The sequence below is a fragment of the Heterodontus francisci genome, chromosome 17, assembly GCF_036365525.1.
Source record: "Heterodontus francisci isolate sHetFra1 chromosome 17, sHetFra1.hap1, whole genome shotgun sequence".
Classification (NCBI taxonomy): domain Eukaryota; kingdom Metazoa; phylum Chordata; class Chondrichthyes; order Heterodontiformes; family Heterodontidae; genus Heterodontus; species Heterodontus francisci.
The window spans coordinates 36161428-36185926 of NC_090387.1; the positions used below are offsets into that span (position 1 = coordinate 36161428).

The 24499-nt window shown below is 43.8% G+C and overlaps 1 protein-coding gene across 1 annotated transcript; it reads left to right on the forward strand.

Moving 5' to 3' along the window:
- The first annotated feature begins 29 nt into the window (after positions 1-29).
- map1lc3b (microtubule-associated protein 1 light chain 3 beta) lies at positions 30-24499 on the forward strand. Its single transcript, XM_068049277.1, has 4 exons — positions 30-221; positions 14637-14692; positions 17522-17628; positions 21976-24499. The coding sequence occupies exons 1-4, from the start codon at positions 182-184 to the stop codon at positions 22148-22150; spliced, it is 378 nt and encodes a 125-aa protein (XP_067905378.1). The 5' UTR covers positions 30-181; the 3' UTR covers positions 22151-24499.

The following is a 24499-nucleotide window of genomic DNA, read 5'->3' on the forward strand; positions in this document are numbered from 1 at the left end:
ATGGAGGGCGGTGTTGATGAGCTGTAAAGTTTGGGTGCGCGCAGTTTGCTGATAGTCGGAGGAAGGCTGTTTGCGGAGCGGGGAGAGTAACCTAGTTCGTTCGGCTTGTTTTTATAAACCTACCCTGGGGCCTCGTTGCTGTCGTTAAAGAAATCAATAAATAAGGCAGTCGCAGCTAATAATGCCATCAGAAAAATCCTTCAAACAGAGGAGGACTTTCGGTAGGTGCTGGGATTGGCTTCCAGCAAATAGCGGTCTTGTTTAATCGAGCCCGGGGGAGAGAGGCCCCGCCGTCCCGGGGGTGGGGGGTAGTGAGGCCCCGCTGTCCCGGGGGTGGGGGGTAGTGAGGCCCCGCTGTCCCGGGGATGGGTGGGGGGGGAGTGAGGCCCCGCTGTCCCGGGGATGGGTGGGGGGGGAGTGAGGCCCCGCTGTCCCGGGGATGGGTGGGGGTAGTGAGGCCCCGCCGTCCCGGGGGTGGGGGGTAGTGAGGCCCCGCCGTCCCGGGGATGGGGGTGAAGTGAGGCCCCGCTGTCCCGGGGATGGGTGGGGGGGGAGTGAGGCCCCGCTGTCCCGGGGATGGGTGGGGGTAGTGAGGCCCCGCTGTCCCGGGGATGGGTGGGGGGGGAAGTGAGGCCCCGCTGTCCCGGGGGGGGGGAGGGGAGTGAGGCCCCGCTGTCCCGGGGATGGGTGGGGGGGAAGTGAGGCCCCGCTGTCCCGGGGATGGGTGGGGGTAGTGAGGCCCCGCTGTCCCGGGGATGGGTGGGGGGGGAAGTGAGGCCCCGCTGTCCCGGGGGGGGGGGGGGAAGTGAGGCCCCGCTGTCCCGGGGGGGGGGGGGAAAGTGAGGCCCCGCTGTCCCGGGGGGGGGGGGGAGTGAGGCCCCGCTGTCCCGGGGGTGGGGTGGGGGGGGGGGGGAAGTGAGGCCCCGCTGTCCCGGGGGGGGGGGGAGTGAGGCCCCGCTGTCCCGGGGATGGGTGGGGGGGAAGTGAGGTCCCGGGGGGGGGGGGGAGTGTGAGGCCCCGCTGTCCCGGGGGGGGGGGGGGGAGTGAGGCCCCGCTGTCCCGGGGGGGGGGGGGAGTGAGGCCCCGCTGTCCCGGGGGGGGGGGGGGGAGTGAGGCCCCGCTGTCCCGGGGGTGGGGTGGGGGGGGTGGGGGGAAGTGAGGCCCCGCTGTCCCGGGGGGGGGGGGAGTGAGGCCCCGCTGTCCCGGGGATGGGTGGGGGGGGGAGTGTGAGGCCCCGCTGTCCCGGGGGGGGGGGGAGTGAGGCCCCGCTGTCCCGGGAGGGGGGGGGGAGTGAGGCCCCGCTGTCCCGGGGGGGGGGGGAGTGAGGCCCCGCTGTCCCGGGAGGGGGGGGGGAGTGAGGCCCCGCTGTCCCGGGGGGGGGGGGGGGGGGAGTGAGGCCCCGCTGTCCCGGGGGGGGGGGGGGAGTGAGGCCCCGCTGTCCCGGGGGGGGGGGGGAGTGAGGCCCCGCTGTCCCGGGGGGGGGGGGGGGAGTGAGGCCCCGCTGTCCCGGGGGGGGGGGGGGAGTGAGGCCCCGCTGTCCCGGGGGTGGGGTGGGGGGGGGGGAAGTGAGGCCCCGCTGTCCCGGGGGGGGGGGGGGGGAAGTGAGGCCCCGCTGTCCCGGGGGGGGGGGGGGAGTGAGGCCCCGCTGTCCCGGGGGGGGGGGGGGAGTGAGGCCCCGCTGTCCCGGGGGGGGGGGGGGGAGTGAGGCCCCGCTGTCCCGGGGATTGTGGGGGGGGGGGATGGGGAAGTGTGAGGCCCCGCTGTCCCGGGGATTGTGGGGGGGGGGGGGGGAAGTGAGGCCCCGCTGTCCCGGTCCTTTTTGGGCGGCGCTGCGTTATTGTGAGGGTAGAGAAGGTTGCGGCCTCTGGCTGGGGCCGTGGATGTTCGGTTTCCTGCAGTACAAGCTGATGGAGCCGTTCGTTTACCGGGGCGGACCCGGAGCTCGCACTTAGTCTCCGGGGCTGGGTGGAGGGAGGGGAGCTGCCGGATTGTCATTCATTTCAGGCCTGAAAATAGGTCAGGGATGTAACCGTGCGTTTCTCTCATTGTTTTTGACGGTTGTAATTCTCAAATTTTGCTTTGACCTTTCTATCAGTGTTTTATTTTTCATGTTACAACCAGAACACTTTTTGCTTGATCTTGATTTTCAAATTCATCTTTTGAACTAAGTGAAACAAGTGTATTGCATCTGAGAAAAAGCAATTTGGCTTGTCGAAGCTCGTGTCTGTAATTGCAATAGCTTAATCTTTTATATATGGAAAGTATTGCGACACAAGGCTGTATTTTAAGTAACCTTTTGCCCTCTGTGTATTGCAGTTGAGTAACAAGTAACAAGGTGACGTAAATAGCATTGTTGTAGCAAGCTGCACTGCCACATTTATGAACCTACCAAGGCCTACCAAGATGATGGATAAACAGAAATGGCGGGATATATAGGGAAAGTGAAACAAAGTTGTGGAAAACTGAGAGATTCCTCTACAGTATTATAGAATAAATGAGACCTGAATAGATGATTGGCATCACTCAAATTGATCAGTTCTCTTCCAGTTAGTCAGCCTCAAGAATGTGTTTATGTTCAGTTGTTTGGCAACATAAAAATTCGATTGATTTATCCAGCTATTTTTTCCAGTCATTGGGGAAAACGCAAATGCTCTTACGTTAAAGGCATTATATAAATACAAGTTGTTGGTAGGCATGTTATGAAAGGGAAAAGGAATTTTGAAGTGATGGGGAAAAACTGGACGATTTTTAAAATGAAATGAATTGTAATGGATGTCCTTTATGTAGAAACGCATTTAAGTGCAGAATCAACAATATTTTTGTGTTGCACAGCTGCTGTTCTTGGGTTCACTTGGTAATATTACCATTCCATATCTTGCCTTGCGAACATTGGTCTTGTTTCATCTGAAGTCCCTGTCAAGCTTGTTCATCTGAGCCAGGTTGAATTTTAAAGGAGTTGCCAGGAAATATGGCTTACTGTTATTCAACTGCAAAGTCTCTTGATGCCACTGAGCAGGAATTAAAAGGAAGCTAGTGGCAGCTGGAATGTAAGAGCCAAGAACTAAGCAGCTTATGTCTTGAGAACTGAAGTAGGTGGTCTCTGGCTGGTGGGCAGGAAAAGTTCTTTACATTGAAGTATAAGCAATATATTTCTATGGTAATATATAGGATAAATTGTGGCGAGTCGAAGAGACTTAGTAGTTGGCAGGAAAAAAGACAGAGGCGCAAGGGGAGAGCCTACTGTGCAACAGCCCCAACAAACAAATTTCTCTGCAGCACCTGTGGAAGAGCCTGTCACTCCAGAATTGGCCTTTATAGCCACTCCAGGCGCTGCTTCACAAACCACTGACCACCTCCAGGCGCGTATCCATTGTCTCTCGAGATAAGGAGGCCCAAAAGGAATATATAGGATTGATGACAAAGTTTATCTCTTGGAAAAAGCTTGGGAGTTTATTGCTACTGTAGTTTAAAATTTATGGATCGATTGCTAAAGTGAATGTTTTTGGATGATGAGATTTATTTCATTTTGGATATTAAATTTGCTAAATGATCTTAGTGATGTACATTTTTAAGGCTTCTCATTTTTAAAAAAAGTTAATAACCTGTAAGAATTTGATTTTTGAAGATATTTCTACATTAATTTGAGGGGGTAATTGGGGTTTTGGTGATTTTGTGTATGTGGTTTTTATAGCTATTGTATTGATTGGGAAAACAAGATTACATCAAACGTCCATGCTTAATTACGTTTTTAAAAAATTATAACCTATAAAAGAAAAACAAGATCTTTCAGTGCAACTATCTTGGAATAAATCTCTGACTGATATAATGGCAGAATTGGATGTCTAAGCAATTAAGCCCATGTGGCAATTCTGCAACACCATCTTCAAGCCTAAAACTAATACTATATCAGTTAAGTAGTGCTGTCTCTTTTAGGAACAACAACTGTAGTTCCTTTCAATTGTCCTAGCACATCCATACCTTATTTTAACAAAACTTTTGAAAGTTCAGCATCATTACTCATATATCTGATGCAGATTTTGATTGCAACCCACTACTGCAAGATTGTCTTCTAAAGGTCAGGCAGTACAATGATACAGCACAGAAGGAGGGCATTTGGCCCAACATGCCTGTGCTGGCTCTTTTGAAAGAGCTATCCAGTTAATCCCCACTGCCTGGATCTTTCCACATAACCCTGCACTTTTGTGTTTTAAGTATGTATCCAATTCCAGTTTAAAACTTACTATTGAATCTGCTCACAGTGACCTTTCAGCATATTCCGGATTGTAACTCTTTGCTAAAATAAGTATTTCACCATCGCCCAGTCTTTTGCCAATTATCTTAAATCAGTGTCCTCTAGTTACTGACTCTCCCAGTGGAAACAGTTTCTACTGTATCAAAACCCCATGTCATTTTGAACATCAGCTTGTAGTATAAATGAAGTATGCGGGTATAGACCATTCTTACAATTTTTTTTACTGGTCGTACAACTAGCCTGAAGGTGATCTTGCACTAATAATGATGCATGACTGTGATATAAATGTACCTGGCATGAAAAAAAAATTACTTTAGACAAATGATTTGAAAAGGTATTCCAACTTTTTTCAAACACCTACAAGTTTGCACATGTGCTCAGTTGTGCCACCACCTAATATCAACTATGTAAATACATCGCTCCATACATGGTTGTTGAAAATTGAATTCATACTGCACCAAGGTGTGTAGTCTGAAAAAGGCAAACTACTTTTTCTTGAAGTTCCATCCCTTCCTTTCTGCTCTTACCTATTGCTTGTACATATTTAAAAAGATGTCGCTTGTGGCGTTTTTTGGTCCAGTTAAAAACAAAAAAAAACTTGAATTTATATAGCACTTGTCATGATCTCAGGAGACTCAAAGCACTTTACAGTCTACGAAGTATGGTTGGCACTTAGTTTGGGAAGCAGAGTGTGTAAGTTGATTCCCTACATTTATGCTACTAAATCCAAACTATATATCCTAGCAGCAGACTTTTGAACCATGAAAATTTGCATCTACAAATATGAAATGAGGGTAAGGAAGCCGCATTTAACATTGTAGGCACACACAACCAACACTGACATTTGTTTCCTGGAATACAAATTAAAAGTCAGTATGAATGGAGGTTAAGTGCAGCCTTTATTGATGACTTCAGGCTATAAGTAATTGACTGCATTAGTAAGTGGTATTGTTCCAGGCCTGGACAACGTACGTCAGCCAAGAGTGACGTCTCAATTCATTCCATCTTCGCTGCCTCCGGAGAATCCTTGGCATCAGGTGGCAGGACCATATCTCCAACACAGAAGTCCTCGAGGCGGCCAACATCCCCAGTATATACACCCTACTAAGCCAGCGGCGGCTGAGATGGCTTTGGCCTTGTGAGCCGCATGGAAGATGGCAGGATCCCCAAGGACACATTGTACAGCGAGCTCGTCACTGGTACCAGACCCGCTGGCCGTCCATGTCTCCGCTTTAAAGATGTCTGCAAACGCGACATGAAGTCCTGTGACATTGATCACAAGTCATGGGAGTCAGTTGCTAGCGATCGCCAGAGCTGGCGGGCAACCATAAAGGCAGGGCTAAAGCATGGCGAGTCAAAGAGACTTAACAGTTGGCAGGAAAAAAGACAGCGCAAGGAGTGAGCCAACTGTGTAACAGCCCCGACAACCAATTTTATCTGCAGCACCTGTGGAAGAGTGTCACTAGAATTGGCCTTTATAGCCACTCCAGGTGCTGTTTCACAAACCACTGTCCATCTCCAGGTGCTTACCCATTGTCTCTCGAGACAAGGAGGCCACAGAGAAGAGAGAGAAAGAGAAGAGAATGTTCCAGGCATTTCAAATGTTAATGCATGAGTAATGCTAGTATTTGTTGCAAACATATGTTATCTCGGAATCAAATCAGGGTAACCTTTACTTTTTTGTGCATTATTGCATTTTGGTGCTATTAAAATCCCATATATATACATCGACAGGTTTGCGTCTGCCTGCAATGAATTTGGCCTAACCATCAGCCTCAAGAAAACGAACATCATGGGGCAGGACGTCAGAAATGCTCCATCCATCAATATTGGCGACCACGCTCTGGAAGTGGTAGTGGCGAGTCGAAGAGACTTAGTAGTTGGCAGGAAAAAAGACAGAGGCGCAAGGGGAGAGCCAACTGTGCAACAGCCCCGACAAACAAATTTCTCTGCAGCACGTGTGGAAGAGTCTGTCACTCCAGAATTGGCCTTTATAGCCACTCCAGGCGCTGCTTGTCAAACCACTGACCACCTCCAGGCGCATATCCATTGTCTCTCGAGATAAGGAGGCCCAAAAGAAAGAAAGATATATATATATAAGACTTTGTTGGGTAACAAATCTGAGATCTTTGTGTTTATAGTGCTAGCAATGCCTAAGCTGTAGCCTCTACTGGGCGCATACTTGTATGCTTGTCAGGTGCAGGCAAGGCGTGTGACACAGCAATGAAGGGCTTATCGTTAAATAGCCCTCCAGTATTCACTGTCAAAGCTAATAGTTTGTAAAAATGATTGGTGAGGTAAAGGGAGTGCATTAAATGTGTTTTATATGGATTTTCAAAGATATTTAATTTGTCCCAGCTTGTTAGAAAAATTCAAATGTATATTTGTAAAAGGAAATTTGGAAGTGTGAATAGGAAAATTGACTGGAAACACGTGGTAAATGGCTGTTGCTCAGATTGGAGAGAGTTAGAAATGATGTTCGGGGTGGGGTGGTGTCCCCACACAGTGCTGTGTCCCACTTTTTTTTTCCAGTGTGTATACAGATGATTTGGATTAGGCACAGAGGAAGATGATCTCAAAAAGGGTTTTGGCAAGTGTCAAAGTGGACTCGAGACTTCAGGAAGAATTAATTGCTGGAACCGGCAAACAGCTGGCAGATGCATTTTAATGTGGATACAGGTGTGAGGTAATGATTTTTGGAAGAAAAAACAAAATGGTTGTATATGTGGTGAAAAACTACTGAAGGATCTGGATAAATAGAAACCTATGGAAGCAAATAAATACTTCTCTGAAAATGAGCTCAAGTAGATAAAACCATAATGGCCAATAGCTTTTTAAAATGGGTACAAGATTAAAGAAATAATGAATTTATACAAAACATTGGTTAGGCCACAAATAGAATGATGTGTGCTGTTTTGCAGACTTCATATCAAAATACATTGAAACCATAATCTACGGTATAGATTGCCAGGAGTTGGATTGCTGGAAAAGAGCCATCTCAGACATTGTTGGTCAAATTGCTGCCTTCTATGCTGTAAACATGTATGATTTTAAGGCGTACACGTGAATAATAGCTACTGGGGCAAAGTATTAGAGGCTGACACATTCAGTTTTTTGGGGGGAAAAGAGAGAAAATTGGTGTGGGAAGGGGATAAAGCATATTTTCATAATCTTTGGAATGTTGTCTCATTACACATGTGTAACATTAGTAAGCACAACTTGTATTCGTATAGCAGCTTTTAACCTAATAACCTGTCTCAAGGCAGTTCACAGAAACATCAAACAAAATTTGACACCGAGCCATTTAAGGAGATATTAGGCCAGTGACCGGAAGCTTGGTAAATGAGCTAGCTTTTAAGGAGAGTATCTTAAGGAAAGGCAGGTTCAGCCCATTCTCAAATGTGACTTCCATCTTCCTTATATTCATAATAGAAAACTTAAATTTGGCATTGGCAGTGAAGTTGACAATGTTTTATATTGGCATAAAAATATAGTTATCGAACACACCTGCACAGAGTTGAGTTGACAAGATGGTCCATTGTACTTATGTTGGTAATGTAAAAGGTCCCAACTTTTTTTGGGAGTGAAGAAAAATATACTGGAAATGTATTACTAGTCTGCCGAGTTAGGTTATCCCTTCAGATGTTGATGGACCTACTGTGCGTTTCCAGCAGACGTAGATTTTTCTTTCTGAATTTGTCTCTGGGGAGGGAGGAACTTTCCTTACAACTGCACATTCAACCTCCCAACTGCCTAGTTCCATTTGCCATGATACCTCTGCAGTTGTTGGTTTGCTCAACTATTTTACTTCTAGCTTTGTCCTCGTTCCTGGCAAAGTTTTCACTCTTTCCTGCTGGCCTCTTCCCATCCCTGCCGTCTCCATCCCCCCACATCCCTGGATGATGGTCCTTATTTTCATTCCTCAAGCCGAAGGACAAAACCTGAACATACCTGCCCCACAAGTGGCTTAGCCATCCATGATGAGATCTAGATTGATCACAGCAAGTTCTTCTGGACCTTTCCTTTGCAAAAACTGCCCACTGCTCTAGAATCGTCCTGGAGGCCAAAATTCAGCCCAGGTTCCTTTACTCCCAAATGCCTCCTTAATCCTCTTTCTTAGCTTAAATTTAAAATTCTCATTGTGCTGAAATACTTCCAAGGCCTCACCCCTCCCTATCTCTAACCTGTTACAGCCCCCCTCACCACCAAAATATCTCCAGTTTTTTTTGAATCTGGCCTCTTTTGCATTCTCGTTCCACCCTTTGCCCCACCATTGATCATGCTTTCAACTGCCTAGGTTCCAGTGTTCTGCCACCTCGCCTCCTTTTAGGCAGCTTCTTAAAACTTACCCCTTTGACCAAGCTTCTATTTTTTTCCCTTTTGTCTAGACAACTGTTTTTTCCTTGCATCTCTGAATTGCTTTTGGATGCTTTCTTTGCATTACAGGCGCTATATAAATGCAAGTTTTTTATTTTTGCGGATTTGTTCTGTATAAAGCTGCACTTTGCTTGTTGCTTTGGAAAAAGGAAATGCCAACATGACATTCAAATTTTCAGCTCCAAGTTGAATTACTTGCTTTATAGTAATTTAAAAAAAAAATAAAAGCATGAACATTGTGATTTTATGAAACCTGTTGCTAAGCTACCAGACTTTGGAAGATGTACTCTACTCTGTCAACAGGGGGGGAAAAAGTACACAGTTTTGTATCACAAGTTCTGCTGGAAAAACAGGCAAAATGTTATTGCAGTTCCTTGAGGTGCTGTTGCATGCTTTCAAGTTCATTTTTGGGATATGGATGTTGCTGGTAGGCTGGTATTTGTTGTCTGTCCCAAGTTGCCACTGAAAAGGCAGCAGTGAATTTTCTTGAACTGCTGCAGCCCATTTGGTGAATGTGCTTCCGTGATGATATGAGGTAGTGTGTTCCAGGATTTAAACCCAGTGACGATAAACACTGATCTATATCCAAGTCAGAATGCTGTGTCACTTGAAGGGAAATTGGAGGTGATAATATTCCCCTGCAGCTCCTGTCCTAGGTGGTGCAGGTTATGCATTTGGGAGGTCCTATTGAAGGAGCCTTGGTGACTTGCTGCAGTGTATCCTGTAGGTAGTAGGCGCTGCAGCCGTGGTATGCTGGTGGTGGAGAGAGTGCATGTTTAAACTGGTGGATTAGATGCCAATCAAGTGGACTGCTTTATGCTGGATGGTTTGAGCTTTTTGAGTGTAGAAGCTGCACCCATCCAGGCTAATGTATGTATTTCATCACACTCCTGACTTGTGCCATGCCATGCAGGTGGTGGAGGGACTTTGGGAAGTCAGGAGGTGAACCACCCAGAGGGAGGAGATTACTGTATTTAGCATTTAATATTTATAGTAGGAATCTAGCACTAGGGACCATATAGTTAATTATAACAATTTAGTGAGGATTTAATAAGTATTTTAAATTAATTTATTAATTAGTGCTAGAAATGTCAGTTAGAGGGGTGAAGTGCTTCACCTGTGAGATGTGGGAGGTCCGTGATGCTTCCAGCGTTTCGGACGACTACATCTGCAGGAAGTGTACCCAGTTGCAGCTCCTCACATACCGTATGGATCGGTTGGAGTGGCAACTGGGTGCACTTAGGAGCATGCAGGTGGCAGAAAGCGTCATAGACAGGAGTTTTAGAAAAGTGGTTTCACCCAAGGTGCAGGCAGATAGATGGGTGACCGCTAGAAGGGGCAGGCAGTCAGTGCAGGAATCCGCTGTGGCTATCCCCCTCTCTAACAAGTATACCGTTTTGGATACTGTTGCGGGGGGGGGGGGGGGGGTGGAATGGCCTATCAGGGGAAAACAGCAGCAGCCAGAGCAGTGGCACCACGGCTGGCGCTGTTGTTCAGCAGGGAGGGACAAAGCGCAGAAGAGCAATTGTTATAGGGGACTCTATAGTCAGGGGCACAGATAGGCGCTTCTGTGGACGTGAAAGAGACTCCAGGATGGTATATTGCCTCCCTGGTGCCAGGGTCAAGGATGTCTCTGAACGGACAGGTGGCATTCTGAAGGGGGAGGGTGAACAGCCAGAGGTTGTGGTACACATCGGTACCAACGACATAGGCAGGAAGAGTGATGAGGTCCTGCAGGGGGAGTTTAGGGAGGTAGGTAGAAAGTTAAAAGACAGGACCTCTAGGGTTATAATCTCGGGATTACTCCGTTTGCCACGTGCCAGTGAGGCTAGAAATTGGAAGATAGTGCAGCTAAACACGTGGCTGAACAGCTGGTGTAGAAGGGAGGGTTTCAGATATCTGGACCATTGGGATCACTTCAGGGACAGATGGGACCTGTACAAGAAGGACGGGTCGCATCTAAACTGGAGGGGCACAAATATCCTGGCTGCGAGGTTTGCGAGCGTCACTCAGGAGGGTTTAAACTAGTGTGGCAGGGGGGTGGGAACCAGAGCAGTAGGACAGCAAGTGAAATAAATGAGGGGGAACTAGTAAATAAGGCCAGTAAGACTAAGAGGAAGAGCAGGAAGGGATATGTTGCAGAGCACAGCGGGACTGGTGGTCTGAAGTGCATTTGTTTCAATGTGCGAAGTATAACAGGTAAGGCAGATGAACGTAGAGCTTGGATTAGTACTTGGAACTATGATGATGTTGCTATTACAGATGTTTCTTGAACAGTATGTAATGGAACCGACGAGGGAGCAAGCTATCCTAGATCTAGTCCTGTGTAATGAGACAGGAATAATTAATGACCTCATTGCTAGGGGTCCTCTTGGAAGGAGTGATCACAGTATGGTTGAATTTAGAATACAGATGAAGAGTGTGAAGATAAAATCCAATACCAGGGTCCTGCGCTTGAACAAGGACTACAATAGAATGAGGGAGGACTTGACTAAAGTAGACTGGATACAAAGATTTTATGGTGGGACAGTTGACGAGCAGTGGAGGACTTTCAAAGCAATTTTTCAAAGTGCTCAGCAAAAGTATATTCCAGTGAAAAGGAAGGACTGGAAGAAAAGGGGTAATCTACCATGGGTGTCTAAGGAAATAAGGGAGGCTATCAAATTGAAAGAGAAGGCATACAAAGTGGCCAAAAACAGCATGAAACTAGAAGATTGGGAAAACTTTAAAGGTCAACAGAAAGCCACAAAAAGAGCTATAAAGAAAAGTAAGATAGAACATGAGAAAAAACTAGCACAGAATATAAAGATAGATAGCAAAAGTTTCTATAAATATATAAAACGAAAAAGAGTGGCTAAAGTAAACTTTGGTCCTTTAGAGGATGAGAAGGGGAATTTAGTTATGGGATATGATGAAATGGCCGAGGCATTGAACAGGTATTTTGTATCGGTCTTCACAGTGGAGGACATTAATAACATGCCAGTAATTGACAAAGAGACAAACGTAGGTGAGGACCTGGAAACAATCATTATTACGGAAGAGGTAGTGTTGGGCAAGCTAATGGAGCTAAGGATTGATAAGTCTCCTGGCCCTGTTGGAATGCATCCCAGGGTACTAAAAGAGATGGCGGGAGAAATAACAGGTGCACTGGCGGTAATTTTCCAAAATTCACTGGACTCTGGGGTAGTCCCAGCAGATTGGAAAACTGTAGATGTGACGCCACTGTTTGAAAAGGGAGGTAGACAAAAGATGGGGAATTATAGACCGGTTAGCTTAACCTCTGTCGTGGGGAAGATGCTTGAGTCTATTATCAAGGAAGAAATAGCAGGGCATCTCGATAGAAATTGTCCCGTTGGGCAGACGCAGCATGGGTTCATGAAGGGCAGGTCATGCTTGACAAATCTTTTGGAATTCTATGATGACATTACGAGCAAGGTGGACAATGGGGACCCAGTGGACGTGGTGTACCTAGATTTCCAAAAGGCCTTCGACAAGGTGCCGCACAAGAGGCTGCTGCATAAGATAAGGATGCATGGCGTTAGGGGTAAAGTATTAGCATGGATAGACTAGGAAGCAGAGAGTGGGGATAAATGAGTGCTATTCTGGTTGGCAATCAGTCACTAGTGGTGTGCTTCAGGGATTGGTGTTGGGACCGCAATTATTTACAATTTATATAGATGATTTGGAGTTGGGGACCACGTGTAGGATGTCAAAGTTTACAGATGACACTAAGATGAGTGGCAGAGCAAAGTGTGCAGATGACTGTGAAACTTTGCAGAGGAACATAGATACATTGAGTGAGTGGGCAAAGGTCTGGCAGATGGAATACAATGTTAATAAATGTGAAGTCATTCATTTCGGTAGGAGTAACAGTAAAAAGGATTATTACTTGAATGGTAAAAAGTTACAGCATGCTGCTATGCAGAGGGACCTGGATGTCCTTGTGCATGAATCGCAGAAGGTTGGTCTGCAGGTACAGCAAGTAATTAGGAAGGCAAATGGAATTTTGTCCTTCATTGCTAAAGGGATTGAGTTTAAAAGCAGAGAGGTTATGTTCAAGCTGTATAAGGTACTGGTGAGGCCGCACCTGGAGTACTGTGTGCAGTTTTGGTCTGCTTACTTGAGAAAGGATGTACTGGCACTGGAGAGGGTGCAGAGGAGGTTCACTAGGTTGATTCCGGAGTTGAGGGGGTTGGCTTATGAGGAGAGACTGAGTAGATTGGGATTATATTCATTGGAATTCAGAAGAATGAGGGGGGAATCTTGTAGAAACATATAAAGTTATGAAGGGAATAGATAAGATACAAGTAGAGAGGATGTTTCCACTGGCAGGTGAAGCTAGGACAAGAGGGCATAGCCTCAAGATTAGAGGGAGCAGATTTAGGACTGAATTAAGAAGGAACTTCTTCACCCAGAGGGTTGTTAATCTATGGAATTCCTTGCCCAGTGAAGTAGTTGACGCTTCTTCATTAAACGTCTTTAAAGCTAAGGTAGATATCTTTTTGAACAATAAAGGAATTAAGGGATACAGTGAGAGCGCGGGTAAGTGGATCTGAGTCCACGAAAAGATCAGCCATGATCTTATTGAATGGCGGAGCAGGCTCGAGGGGCCGGACGGCCTACTCCTGCTCCTAGTTCTTATGATCTTTTTATAATGCAGGTGTGAAGTATACAGTAAATGGCAGAACCCTTAGGAGTATTGACAGGCAGAGAGATCTGGGCGTACAGGTCCACAGGTCACTGAAAGTGGCAACGCAGGTGGATAAGGTAGTCAAGATGGCATACGCCATGCTTGCCTTCTTCGGTCGGGGCATAGAGTATAAAAATTGGCAAGTCATGCTGCAGCTGTACAGAACCTTAGTTAGGCCACACTTAGAATATTGCGTGCAATTCTGGTCGCCACACTACCAGAAGGACATGGAGGCTTTGGAGAGGGTACAGAAGAGACTTGCCAGGATGTTGCCTGGTCTGGAGGGCATTAGCTATGAGGAGAGGTTGGATAAACTCAGATTGTTTTCACTGGAACGACGGAGGTGGAGGGGTGACATGATCGAGGTTTACAAAGTTATGAGCAGCATGGACAGAGTGGATAGTCAGAAGCTTTTTCCCAGGGTGTAAGAGTCAGTTACTAGGGGACAAAGGCTTAAGGTGAGAGGGGCAAAGTTTAGAAGGGATGTGCGAGGCAAGCTCTTTACACAGAGGGTGGTGAGTGCCTTGAACTTGCTGCCATGGGAGGTCATGGAAGCAGGTACGATAGCGACGTTTAAGAGGCATCTTGACAAATACGTGAATAGGATGGGAATAGAGGGATACGGTCCCTGGAAGCGCAGAAGGTTTTAGTTTAGGCAGGCATCAAGATCGGCGCAGGCTTGGAGGGCCGAATGGCCTGTTCCTGTGCTGTACTGTTCTTTGTTCCTTGTAGACCTACGAGCTGAAGCTTTCAGGTTTGGGGGCATGAACGTTTAGAAACATTGAGAGATTTACGGCACAGGAGGAGTGTGAGAAACCTTGTATTTATTTGTGTATATGTGGGGGTGGGGGGGGGGGGGGTGGGTGGTGGAGACTTGCTTGGTGTACATGGCTCTCAGTTGTGGTTTTTTTGTGTGTTTGAGTCTCTCTGTGTATTGAGGGCTTATTCTCTATCGGGCTTTTTTGCATGTGTTAGGATCTCTTTTATGGGGGATGTTTTACTCTAGGTCTTTTTTGTTTATAGGAGTGTAGCTTGTTGTGTATGGACGGTCTTCCTTTAGGGCATCTTGTTTGTGGTATGTCTATAGGGGATTGCATTATTGCATAATTAGTTTTTGGCCCATTCTCTGGTTTTGCTCAGATAGGAAATCCATGGCCATGTGAATAGAAAGGAGTTGTTGGAGGTCTGTTGTGGATTGCCAAACTATTCTGGACTAGAGAAAGTATGGGGAGGAGGGTAATGTGACTTTATTAATAAATCTCAGTTCAAGGTTTCTGCAGTTTGGTGTTCTAAAATCATTACTGTGCTATTTTACAGAGCAGAGAGTGGAAGATGTGCATCTTATTCGAGAACAGCATCCCAACAAAATCCCTGTGAGTATTTTTGGTTGAATTCAAAACTAAAATGGCTTTTGTTCCAAAATAGTATTTTAAGTTGTAAAATAGTGTTCTGTAAAATAGCCATTGAACATTTGTTTTTAATATAGCACATATATTGGCTGTTTGTGACATTAACTTGCATTTGGTCAGTTTGGTCAAGTAAATTCTTTGTACAAGTTTCACTGTAAATACAAGACATCCCCAAAACACAAATACTTACTAACAGTCCCAAATAACTGTCAGTGGAAAAGGACCCTGGGATGACAATAAACTAAGAAACCTAACAAACCGAAAATGAACTGAAATCACATCACATCCTACTAGCAGAGCTCCAGAATTCAACACTATTCCAGGTGATGGGGAAAAAAGGAATGGTGGGGAGAAAAAGAAGGAATTTTGCAAGATGTGCAGCCAATCCTGGAATATTTGGCTCATCAGGTTTACTGTCAATAACAGTTTTGAAAATAAGATGATGTGCAAATAAGGGACACGATGCAAGTTCTTTAGGTGTTCTGAGTTTACAGGTTTCATTATCTTTTCCTACTAATTTTTTTCATACAAAAGGTTTATGATAACCTTATACACTGAAAGCCATACTCGATCTAACACTGTCAAATCAAAGGTATTGGTGCTGTGTTGGTATATTTTTTACTCCACTTAGGTGGGACAAATTGTAATTTAATATATAATTGATAAATCCTTTCAGGTACTTTGTGCCGCTGCAACCCCATTTTCCCCCCCTCCCATCCCTACCCCAACCCATTACTGCTGTTCTGCCATCCCAAACTTGAATTTCCCTTGAATAAGCCCACAGCTACCTTCTGCATATCTTGGCATTCTATAGAAGGTTTGTCTGTACATTCGTTGAGCCGCCTTATGAGCAGTAGCACCAACTGTTCCATCCTCTTATTATCATCCTCCTTCTCATCCTGCTGCCTCAGCAGACTGTGCCAATGGATCAACAGTTACTGCTGATTTCTACATTTCCCTCCCCTTTACCCATTATCAAGGTCCTTACCATCCAAGACCTTATTGTGGATGATTGCATTGACATGGCTTTGAATGAAATGTGTCTCATGGGTGGTGACATCTTGCCCCTTACTGAAGGCTTCCAGCCTGTCTATATATCACCTGTCCCACCCAAACCACAAATTACAAATTAACCTCTTACCCGTACTCCTGGTGCCCTCACATCCTTTGAGCACCTCATCTTGTTCCACTTCTCTCCCTCCTTTAGAATCCTTGTTGTTTACATGCTCCCCATCCTGAGTTTGTCCCTGCAACATCCTCCCTCAGTTTCAGTACTGACTAGTTCCTCATCCCTGGTGGTTTTCATCTCCATTTCAAATTGGCGTGCCCTCTGATTTGCCCTCCCTAAATCTCGCCCTCCATATAAATTCTTCTACCCATATTCATTGCAACCCCTTCAAAGTTGCCATCTCAGTGACCCCTCCACTTGCATGGTCTCAATCACTTGTGTATCTAATGACCCTCACTCCACCTCCTTCTGTATCTGCCATGCAAAAAAATTAATACTCCCAACTGCCTAGCATATTTGGCCTTCCATTTGCCATACTATTTCTGCTGTCAATCTGCTCAACCACACTCTTAGCTTTAGAAGCTTTCCCTCAAGTCTAAGGGGTGCAAACTTAAGCAAATCTGTCACACAATAGGCTTAGCTATCGTGACTAGATCCGGCTGGGCCACAATGTCCTCTGCAAAACTGCTCAACACGCCACGATCATTCTTATTAGCAAGCATAACCCTCGGCTTCGTTACTCCATCACCATCTCCTTCAAACCCCCACCTCGCCTCTAACAAGTATAATCACCGATGTTCCTCTAATTTCGTTTTGCTGTTTGTGGTTGTTCGTAGCACTGCACAGTCTCTTTAAGATTGCCACGCAGCCATGTATGCGCACATCTTAAAGGGAGCATTTGGTTGGTTGTGTGCGATACGTTCCAGATTGCTGCGTGGCTACCCACCCACACAGGTAAGAGGGAACTGATGTTGGGTGGGAAAATATGGTAGCCAGTTTATGCACTGGATACATGACCAGTTTCTCTCTCTCAATTTTGGTTGAGGGGTTGATTTAATTTTTGGCAGGAAAACTCTCCTGCTATCCTTCAAATAGTGCAGTAGGATCTTTTACATACACCTGAGAAGGCTGATGGGGCATTGTTTTAATGTCTGATCCCAACGACAGTAACTCCGACAGTGTATTGCTACATCTTTACCACAGTAGAGTGTTAGCCTAAGTTACATGCTCAGGTCTCTGAATGTAAGCTTGAGGCGCAGCACCTCCTCTTTTGACTAGGCACTTTACAGCCATCTGGACTCAACATTGCATTCAATCTTTTAGATCACAACTGCTGCCCCTGTTTTTTGTTTCCTTTTTCTTTGCTAGTTTTGGTATTTCTCTTTTTTTCGTTTGCTTTTGGATGGCAGCTGTTCATGATTCTGGCATTCACACATCCTCTCTGCACACCATTTGTTTGCTTTCTTGTCTCATTACCACTCTCTGGCTTTACACCATGAACTCTTTGGGTATTTAATCTCTCCTCCCTTCCTCCCTATCTCAGATCTTCCCTTTTCCTACCCACCCCCCTTTCACTTGGTTAAAACCTATTACATTTCTCACTTTTCCCAGTTTTGATGAAAGGTCATAGACCCTTCACTCCACAGATGCTCCCTGACCTGAGTGTTTCCAGCGTTTTTTGTTTTTACCTCTGAAATGGGGCTTGAATTCAGGATATTCTGGCTTAGAGGCTTACACAAGACACATTTACTGAACTGTATTGTACATTGTTTTCCATTTCTCAGGTCATAATTGAAAGGTATAAGGGAGAAAAGCAATTGCCTGTGTTGGACAAGACCAAGTTTCTTGTCCCTGACCATGTAAACATGAGTGAACTGATCAAAATCATACGGTAAGCTTTTACTTTAAATTCATATTTAAGAACTGAGTTGTTGCCTCATCCATCAAAAGTGTTCTGCGATTGTTACTGCAAAATGCTAACAATTTTTAATCAACAAAAATATGATTATTTGGACTGTAATGTTAGTTTGAGCTCAGGCTTCCAAGTTACTGCACACCTCTTAGTGATTTATGAACAGTGCTATCTGGGGCCTGTGAACTGCTTTGCTGCATGCCAACTTGCTCAAAAGATGGTAAATAATAGCTTTGTTAAAATACTCCCAAGATTTAATCCAAGTTTCTTTTTGCAAGTTCTTTTTGAGATGGGAATTTTTTTTATTAGTGTAAAATACAAATGAGGTCATTAAGCTTTTGTTCTTCAAAGTGAAATGATCATTGCCGAGGAATGGCACTCATTTTAGGCATTGCGCATTCTTGATCTCTGTTTTCCCTTTCAGCCATCATTTTGGTCCAAAGAATATTGCATTTGATGCAGATTTAAGTAGGATTGATTCATCAGTGTTTTTCCTCTGCCAAGTGTCTTGATTTTTCCTGAAATATCATCACTTTTGACCCACCAAACAAAAAGTTACTGAGAAATAAGTATCGATAGCAAGTAACTTTCTGTTTAATGTGCTTACACAGAAGTAATTCCAGAGAGATTGGCCACACTTTAGCAAGAGTTAAGGCTTGGGAAGACCCAAGTATGTGCAAAGGTCTGACTGAAATTTTCCCTGCTAAAACCATGCATCTGACCAGATAGTAAGCTTTTTGTTGCTTGTCCAGTCAGGACCACCCTGCTCATTAATGCATTAGCTTGCCTTTCAAGTAGTGAAGTGTTCCAAAGTGCTTCACAAGAACATTATTGAGCCACATAAGCAGATATTAGGACAGCTTGGTCGACGATGAGAGAGAGGTTTAGGGAGGGAGTTCCAGAGCTTGTGGTCTAGGCAATGATGGAACAACTAAAATTGGAATACATTAGAGGCCAGAATTGGAAGAGGCCAGAATTGGAGGAGCACAGAGATCTTGCCAGGTTGTTGGGCCAGACACCTTAGAGACCACAATTTCCTCCCTACCCACTAGGGTTTTTTTTTTATCAGCTTTTAGAATTGGAATGAGAGCTGCTTACATTTGCATGCTTAGAGTGGCTTCTGACCTATTAGACTTCATTAAATTTATATTGAGCTTTATGCTTGGTCAGAAATGTGGGCACAGTGGGGAAAATTCAGATTGTATAAATTTCGCAGTTATTAAAAAAAAAAAATCACACCCAACTTCTGATTATATACACCTTTTGCACAGTTTTTAAATACTAAAGTATTATTTCATGCTAGAAGTACCAGAATATTTTTTAATACATACAAAAATTTTAGATTTTTTAAAAAGAAACTAAACAAAATGCTGGTAAACATGATTAGACAGATGGAAATTAAGTACAGTTTACAAGACTGGCCTTGGAAAGTAAGGAAGTCATTGTCTTTTATGGCATAGATGGAGGCCATTCAGCCCGTCGAGCCCATGCTGGCTCTCCGCAGAGCAATCCAGTCAGTGCCTGTAGCCCTGCAAATTTTTTTTCTTCAAGGGCTCGACCAATTTCCTTTTGAAATCATTGATTGTCTCCGCTTCTACCACCCTTGTGGGCAGAAAGTTCCAGGTCATTATCACTCGCTGTGTAAAAAAAAAAAATTCTTCCTCACATTTCCCCCGCACCTCTTGCCCAAAACTTTCAATCTGTGAAGTGTAAATTTTAATTTGTTTTGTTTTCTTTGACATCAAATAATGCTGTTATTGGTACTGGAAGGATAATGTAAAAGGGATGAAGGATTGATTCCATTGCAAACAATAAAAGAATCAAATGCCTTTTTTCTAATTTAAACTTATTTGTTTCACTAATAACACTATGGAAGTACAGAAATTTTAAAAAAAAACATAGTCTTCAGAAATGATCCATCTTGGCCCCCTCCTGACGTCCCTACCATCATAGATGACAGTCTTCAGACAATTCAATTTCACTCCACATGATATCAAGAAAGGCTGAAGTCACTGGATACAGCAAAGGCTCTCGACCCTGACAACATCCCAGCTGTAGTACTGAAGACTTGTGCTCCAGAATTAGCCATGCCCTTAACCAAGCTGTTGCAGTACAGCTACAACACAGGCATTTACCCGACAAAGTTAAAATTACCCAGGTATGTCCTGTCAACATAAAGCAGAACAAATCCAACCAGTTACCACCCTATCAGTCTACTCAGTCATCAGCAAAGTGATGGAAGGTGTTGGCGACAGTGCTGTTCAAGTGGCTGTTAATCAGCAACAAGCTGCTCACTGATGCTCAGTTTGGGCCGCTCGGCTTGAGATCTCATTACAGCCTTGGTCCAAATATGAACAAAAGAGCTGAACTCGTGAGGTGAGTGTGACTGTCCTTGACATCAAAGCAACATTTGACAGAGTGTGGCATCAAGGAGCCCTAGCAAAATTGAAGTTAGTGGGAATCGGGAGGAAATTTCTCCAGTGGCTTGAGTCATACCTAGCACAAAGGAAGATGGTTGTGGTTGTTGGAGGCCAATCATCTCAGCCAAGGACATTGCTGCAGGAGTTCCTCAAGGTCGTGTCCTAGGCCCAACCATCATTAGCTGCTTCATCAATCACCTTCACTCCAACATAAGATTCGAAGTGGGGATGTTTGTTGATGATTGCAGTGTTCATCCTCATTTGTGACTCCTCGGATACTGGAGCAGTCTGTGCCCACATGCAGCAAGACTTGGGCTGATAGGCAAGTGACATTCGCAGCATAAGTGCCAGGAAATGTCCATCTCCAACAAGAGAGAATCTAATCATCTCCCCTTGACATTCAACAGCATTACCATGCTGAATCCCCCACCATCAACATCCTGAGGATCACCATTGGTCAAAAACTTAACTGGACCAGCCATATAAATACTGTGGCTACAAGAGTAGCTCAGAGGCAGGGAATTCTCTGGTGAGTAACTCCCCTTCAGACTGTCCCCTTTCCTGGATAAGTGCAGCTCCAACAATACTAAAGAAGTTTGATATCACCAAGACAAAGCAGCCCGCTTGATTGGCTCCCCATCCACCACCTTCAACATTCACTCCCTCCACTGCCGGCACACAGTGGCAGCAGTGTGTACCATTTACAAGATGCACTGCAGCAACTCACCAACGCACCTTCGACAGCATCTTCCAAACCCGTGACTTCTACCACCTTGAAGGACAAGGGCAGCAAACGCATGGGAATACTATCACCTGCAAGTACCCCTCCAAGGTACATATTCTGACCTGGAACTATATTGTCCATTCCTTCACTTTTGCTGGGTCAAAATCCTGGAACTCCCTCCTTAACAGCACTGTCTGTATGCTAACACCACATGGACTACCTTCTCGATGGCAATTATGGATGGGCAATAAATACTGGCCTAGCCAGCAACACCCACATCCCAAGCACAATTTTATAAAAAAGGTGTCTGCACATTAATTTTACATTTTTTATCCCTCTCTTGTAGTTAGCCTTTGTCACTGTGGGGGAATTGAACTTAAATGGTGTATTGGTAGAGTATTTAAGAATCATAGAATTATTACAGCGCAGAAGGAGGCCATTCAGCCCATCATGTCTGCACCAGCTCTCAGAATGAGCAATTCACTTCGTGCCATTTCCCTGCCTTCTCCCCAAAGCAGAGATTAAAATTTGAGAAAGGTTAGCAGATGAGATAGTGGGAAAGAACACACATGTGCAGTAACACTTCCAAATTTCAGGAATTACTTGATGTGTACTAACTGCTCATTTTTGTAAGTGTAGTTAGAAACCATAATGCCATTCGCTGCTTCAAGTGAAACCCTTGCACGGACATCAATTTTCAGACTTCCACAAACAGTGCCCTCTATCTAGAAATCTTTTGACATTTGTCATGGAAAGCAATTTAGCCAAACCGGATCCTGTGCTCAGTCGTCTATTTGAGTGCTTTCTAGCAGGAATGGGAGCACTGGTGGACTTTTTTATTCTACTGCCTCAGATGGGCTGCTGTAATTGACTTCACCCTAAACTGATGAAATCCACTAACTTACGCAAACCTTTTCACGTGTGTGGTTTAGTATATTGCCAGACAGTGCCTTTTCCCTTGGTTTATGACTTGAAGTTGTTGTTGGAATTTGCTGTAAGGTGAACTTTCAATTATCAAGACTTCAGCTCATGGCACTTGCAAAATTTGGGTAAATTATAATTTTGCTGATGGGCAAATGCTAAGGTTGCATTTTGGCATGTTTGGAAGAGAAATTGCTAAATAAATGAATTAATTAATTTCTACAAGAATCTGAAATCTGCTTTTTTACATGTGCTTTATAGGAGACGTCTACAGCTAAATTCAAATCAGGCCTTTTTCCTGTTGGTGAATGGCCACAGCATGGTTAGTGTTTCTACACCCATATCTGAGGTTTATGAACGTGAGAAGGATGAAGATGGTTTTCTCTACATGGTCTATGCATCCCAGGAGACGTTCGGAATGGACACTGCACTGTAACCATAATCCTGGTTTGGAATACCTCCCTCAATGTTCCTGTAGTGCCCCTGACATAATGCATTGCAAAACAAAAGGTGGTTTACCCAGCTCAGCCAGGAATTAGAAGAGGTGATGCATAAAATTAATTGGATATTAAAGTTGATAGTGTAACTGCAGTCTTTGGCTTCTTAGATTCTCAAACTGGACTACTGTATTCTTGCAAATGCTATCTGCAGCAATTTTAAGCCAAATTCTAATCGTGTTCAGAGATCATCAGGTATCTTGCATTGGCTACAAACTCTTAAGTTTAAGTTGCTTTTTTTTTTAAAGCAACATTGACCAAGCAGACAATTTTGCTTTGAGTGAGATTATCAAAAATTACATCTTAAAAATAAAATTTTAAACCCTACTTAATTCATATTTTTAAAGTGCCATTGTTGGAGAGTAGGCTGTGTTTCTAACGTTTATCTATCACTATAATATGTCCACCTACATTCAATATTGTCTTTGGTTTGAAATTTAAATGGGTGTGAAAATACTGTAAGAAGTAATAAGCATCCAGCATTAAAGTGAAACAGGAGTGCTGTTCTTTGTGAATGAGCTGCTAAAAGGGGCAGCCACAAAATAATGCTTATAGCAGGTTCTAAAATGGAAAGGACGATCATTTCATTTTACAATGTCCTCTGCTTCAATTTCTTAATTTGTGTTCAGGAAATTCTACAATGTAAACCTATCTCTCAACATTCTTCTCCATTCAGTGTCACCAATCCAGGCCAATTTAAAAAAAAAAATTACATTCTCTTGTGAACAGCCTTTTGTTTACTTTCAGATTAATTTCTAATCTGTTTCATAAATGTATCAAATCTGTTAGCTATCACTGCTTTTGCTGGGATTTACTAATTAAGAAATTGCAGGCTACATTCTAAATATATCTAGAATATGTCTTTTGTGAAACTGATAGCTAAGTATCAGAATAAAAAGTTTTGAAATAACGTACAAAAATGAGCCATAAATATACTCTAGTCTACATTAGAAATATGCATACGCATCCTAACATGCCATACCATGTGTGTAAGATCTTCATATCCTCATTTGAACTTTCTTTCACCTGTCATGAAATTAAATTAGCCCTGCCTTTTATTTTGGGCGTGTACTTGTTCTCAAACTACTGCTTACTTGATTTTATTGCAAAATAAGTTGGTTAACACTTTCTCTGCTGTATACCAATATTTCTGTTGGACCATAAATTTGGAATTAGCCAGGAAACATAGTATAACTAGGCATCCAGATTGTAAATTCAAATACCAGTCATAACTTAAATTTTTCATGTCTTATCTGTACATCTAAAGATTTTCTCTTTTTTTTTGATGTTAAGTACCTTTTAATTTTTATCCTTGTACTATAAAATGTATTTAAACAAAACTTGTTCTGAAGCTCTTGGAAGACCAATGGGACGAGAAGTTTAAGAATATGAAGCTGACTACAGCTTAAAATATGACTTGTCGTGCATACCTTCATTTGTTAATGTGTTATTATTGGAGGGAGTCTCTTTCCTGATGCTATGCTTTTGCTGCATACATTAAATAGAAGGGAGTAATAATTACAGATAATGCTTTATGGCATCCTCAAATTATCACACTGTAAAGAGTTACAGGCACTGAGCCAGTGAAAGAGTTAATAAGGTTTATGGGTAATATTGCCTGGCACTGTTCATTTTTAGTTGTAAAATTAACTACTGCTGGCACTGTTGACATTTGGTAGATATCAGCTGCATTCTGGAATTCTTGATGTAATACTGCAAGTTTATTCAAGACAATTCTAATAGGTTTGATGAATGTGCAGTATTATATATCAGAATATTCACAACTGTTAATCCACATTCCAACATCTGTCCTAAAACAGAAGTCACTCATTAATGAGAATTAATAGCCAATGAAGCAATGTTGTCTTTAGGAACTTGGTGCAGATTTTTCCATTATCACCAGTATTTCACTTAACATCTCCACTGTACACTCCGCTCTGACTATGACATTAAGTCACTGAAACCAGAATGCAACTAAAGTCCAAAAATGATCAACAGTGCCTTTTAGGTTTTTAATTGTCATTTTAATTTTTTACTTTTGCATAAATTCTGGAAATACTTTCGTGTCATTAAAGATCTTCTAATGTATATTCTCAAGAGTACATAAAGCAGATTTATGTATTTTGTAATTTAGAACTACATTTTTAAAAATTGTATTACTTTAGATCTGCTGTTGACAACCTGAACTGACGACTTGTAAATATACTGTATATGATACTGTTTTGAGATGTGTGCCTGTATGGAAAGATGCATTTGCCCTTTTCAAAATAAATGGGAAAGGTATGGAA

Excerpts from the sequence above, each read along its gene's own strand:
- map1lc3b (XM_068049277.1), top strand. The coding sequence starts at position 182 with ATGCCATCAGAAAAATCCTTCAAACAGAGGAGGACTTTCG. Across the intron at positions 222-14,636 it reads CAAACAGAGGAGGACTTTCG|AGCAGAGAGTGGAAGATGTG; the intron begins GTAGGTGCTGGG and ends GCTATTTTACAG. Across the intron at positions 14,693-17,521 it reads AGCATCCCAACAAAATCCCT|GTCATAATTGAAAGGTATAA; the intron begins GTGAGTATTTTT and ends TCCATTTCTCAG.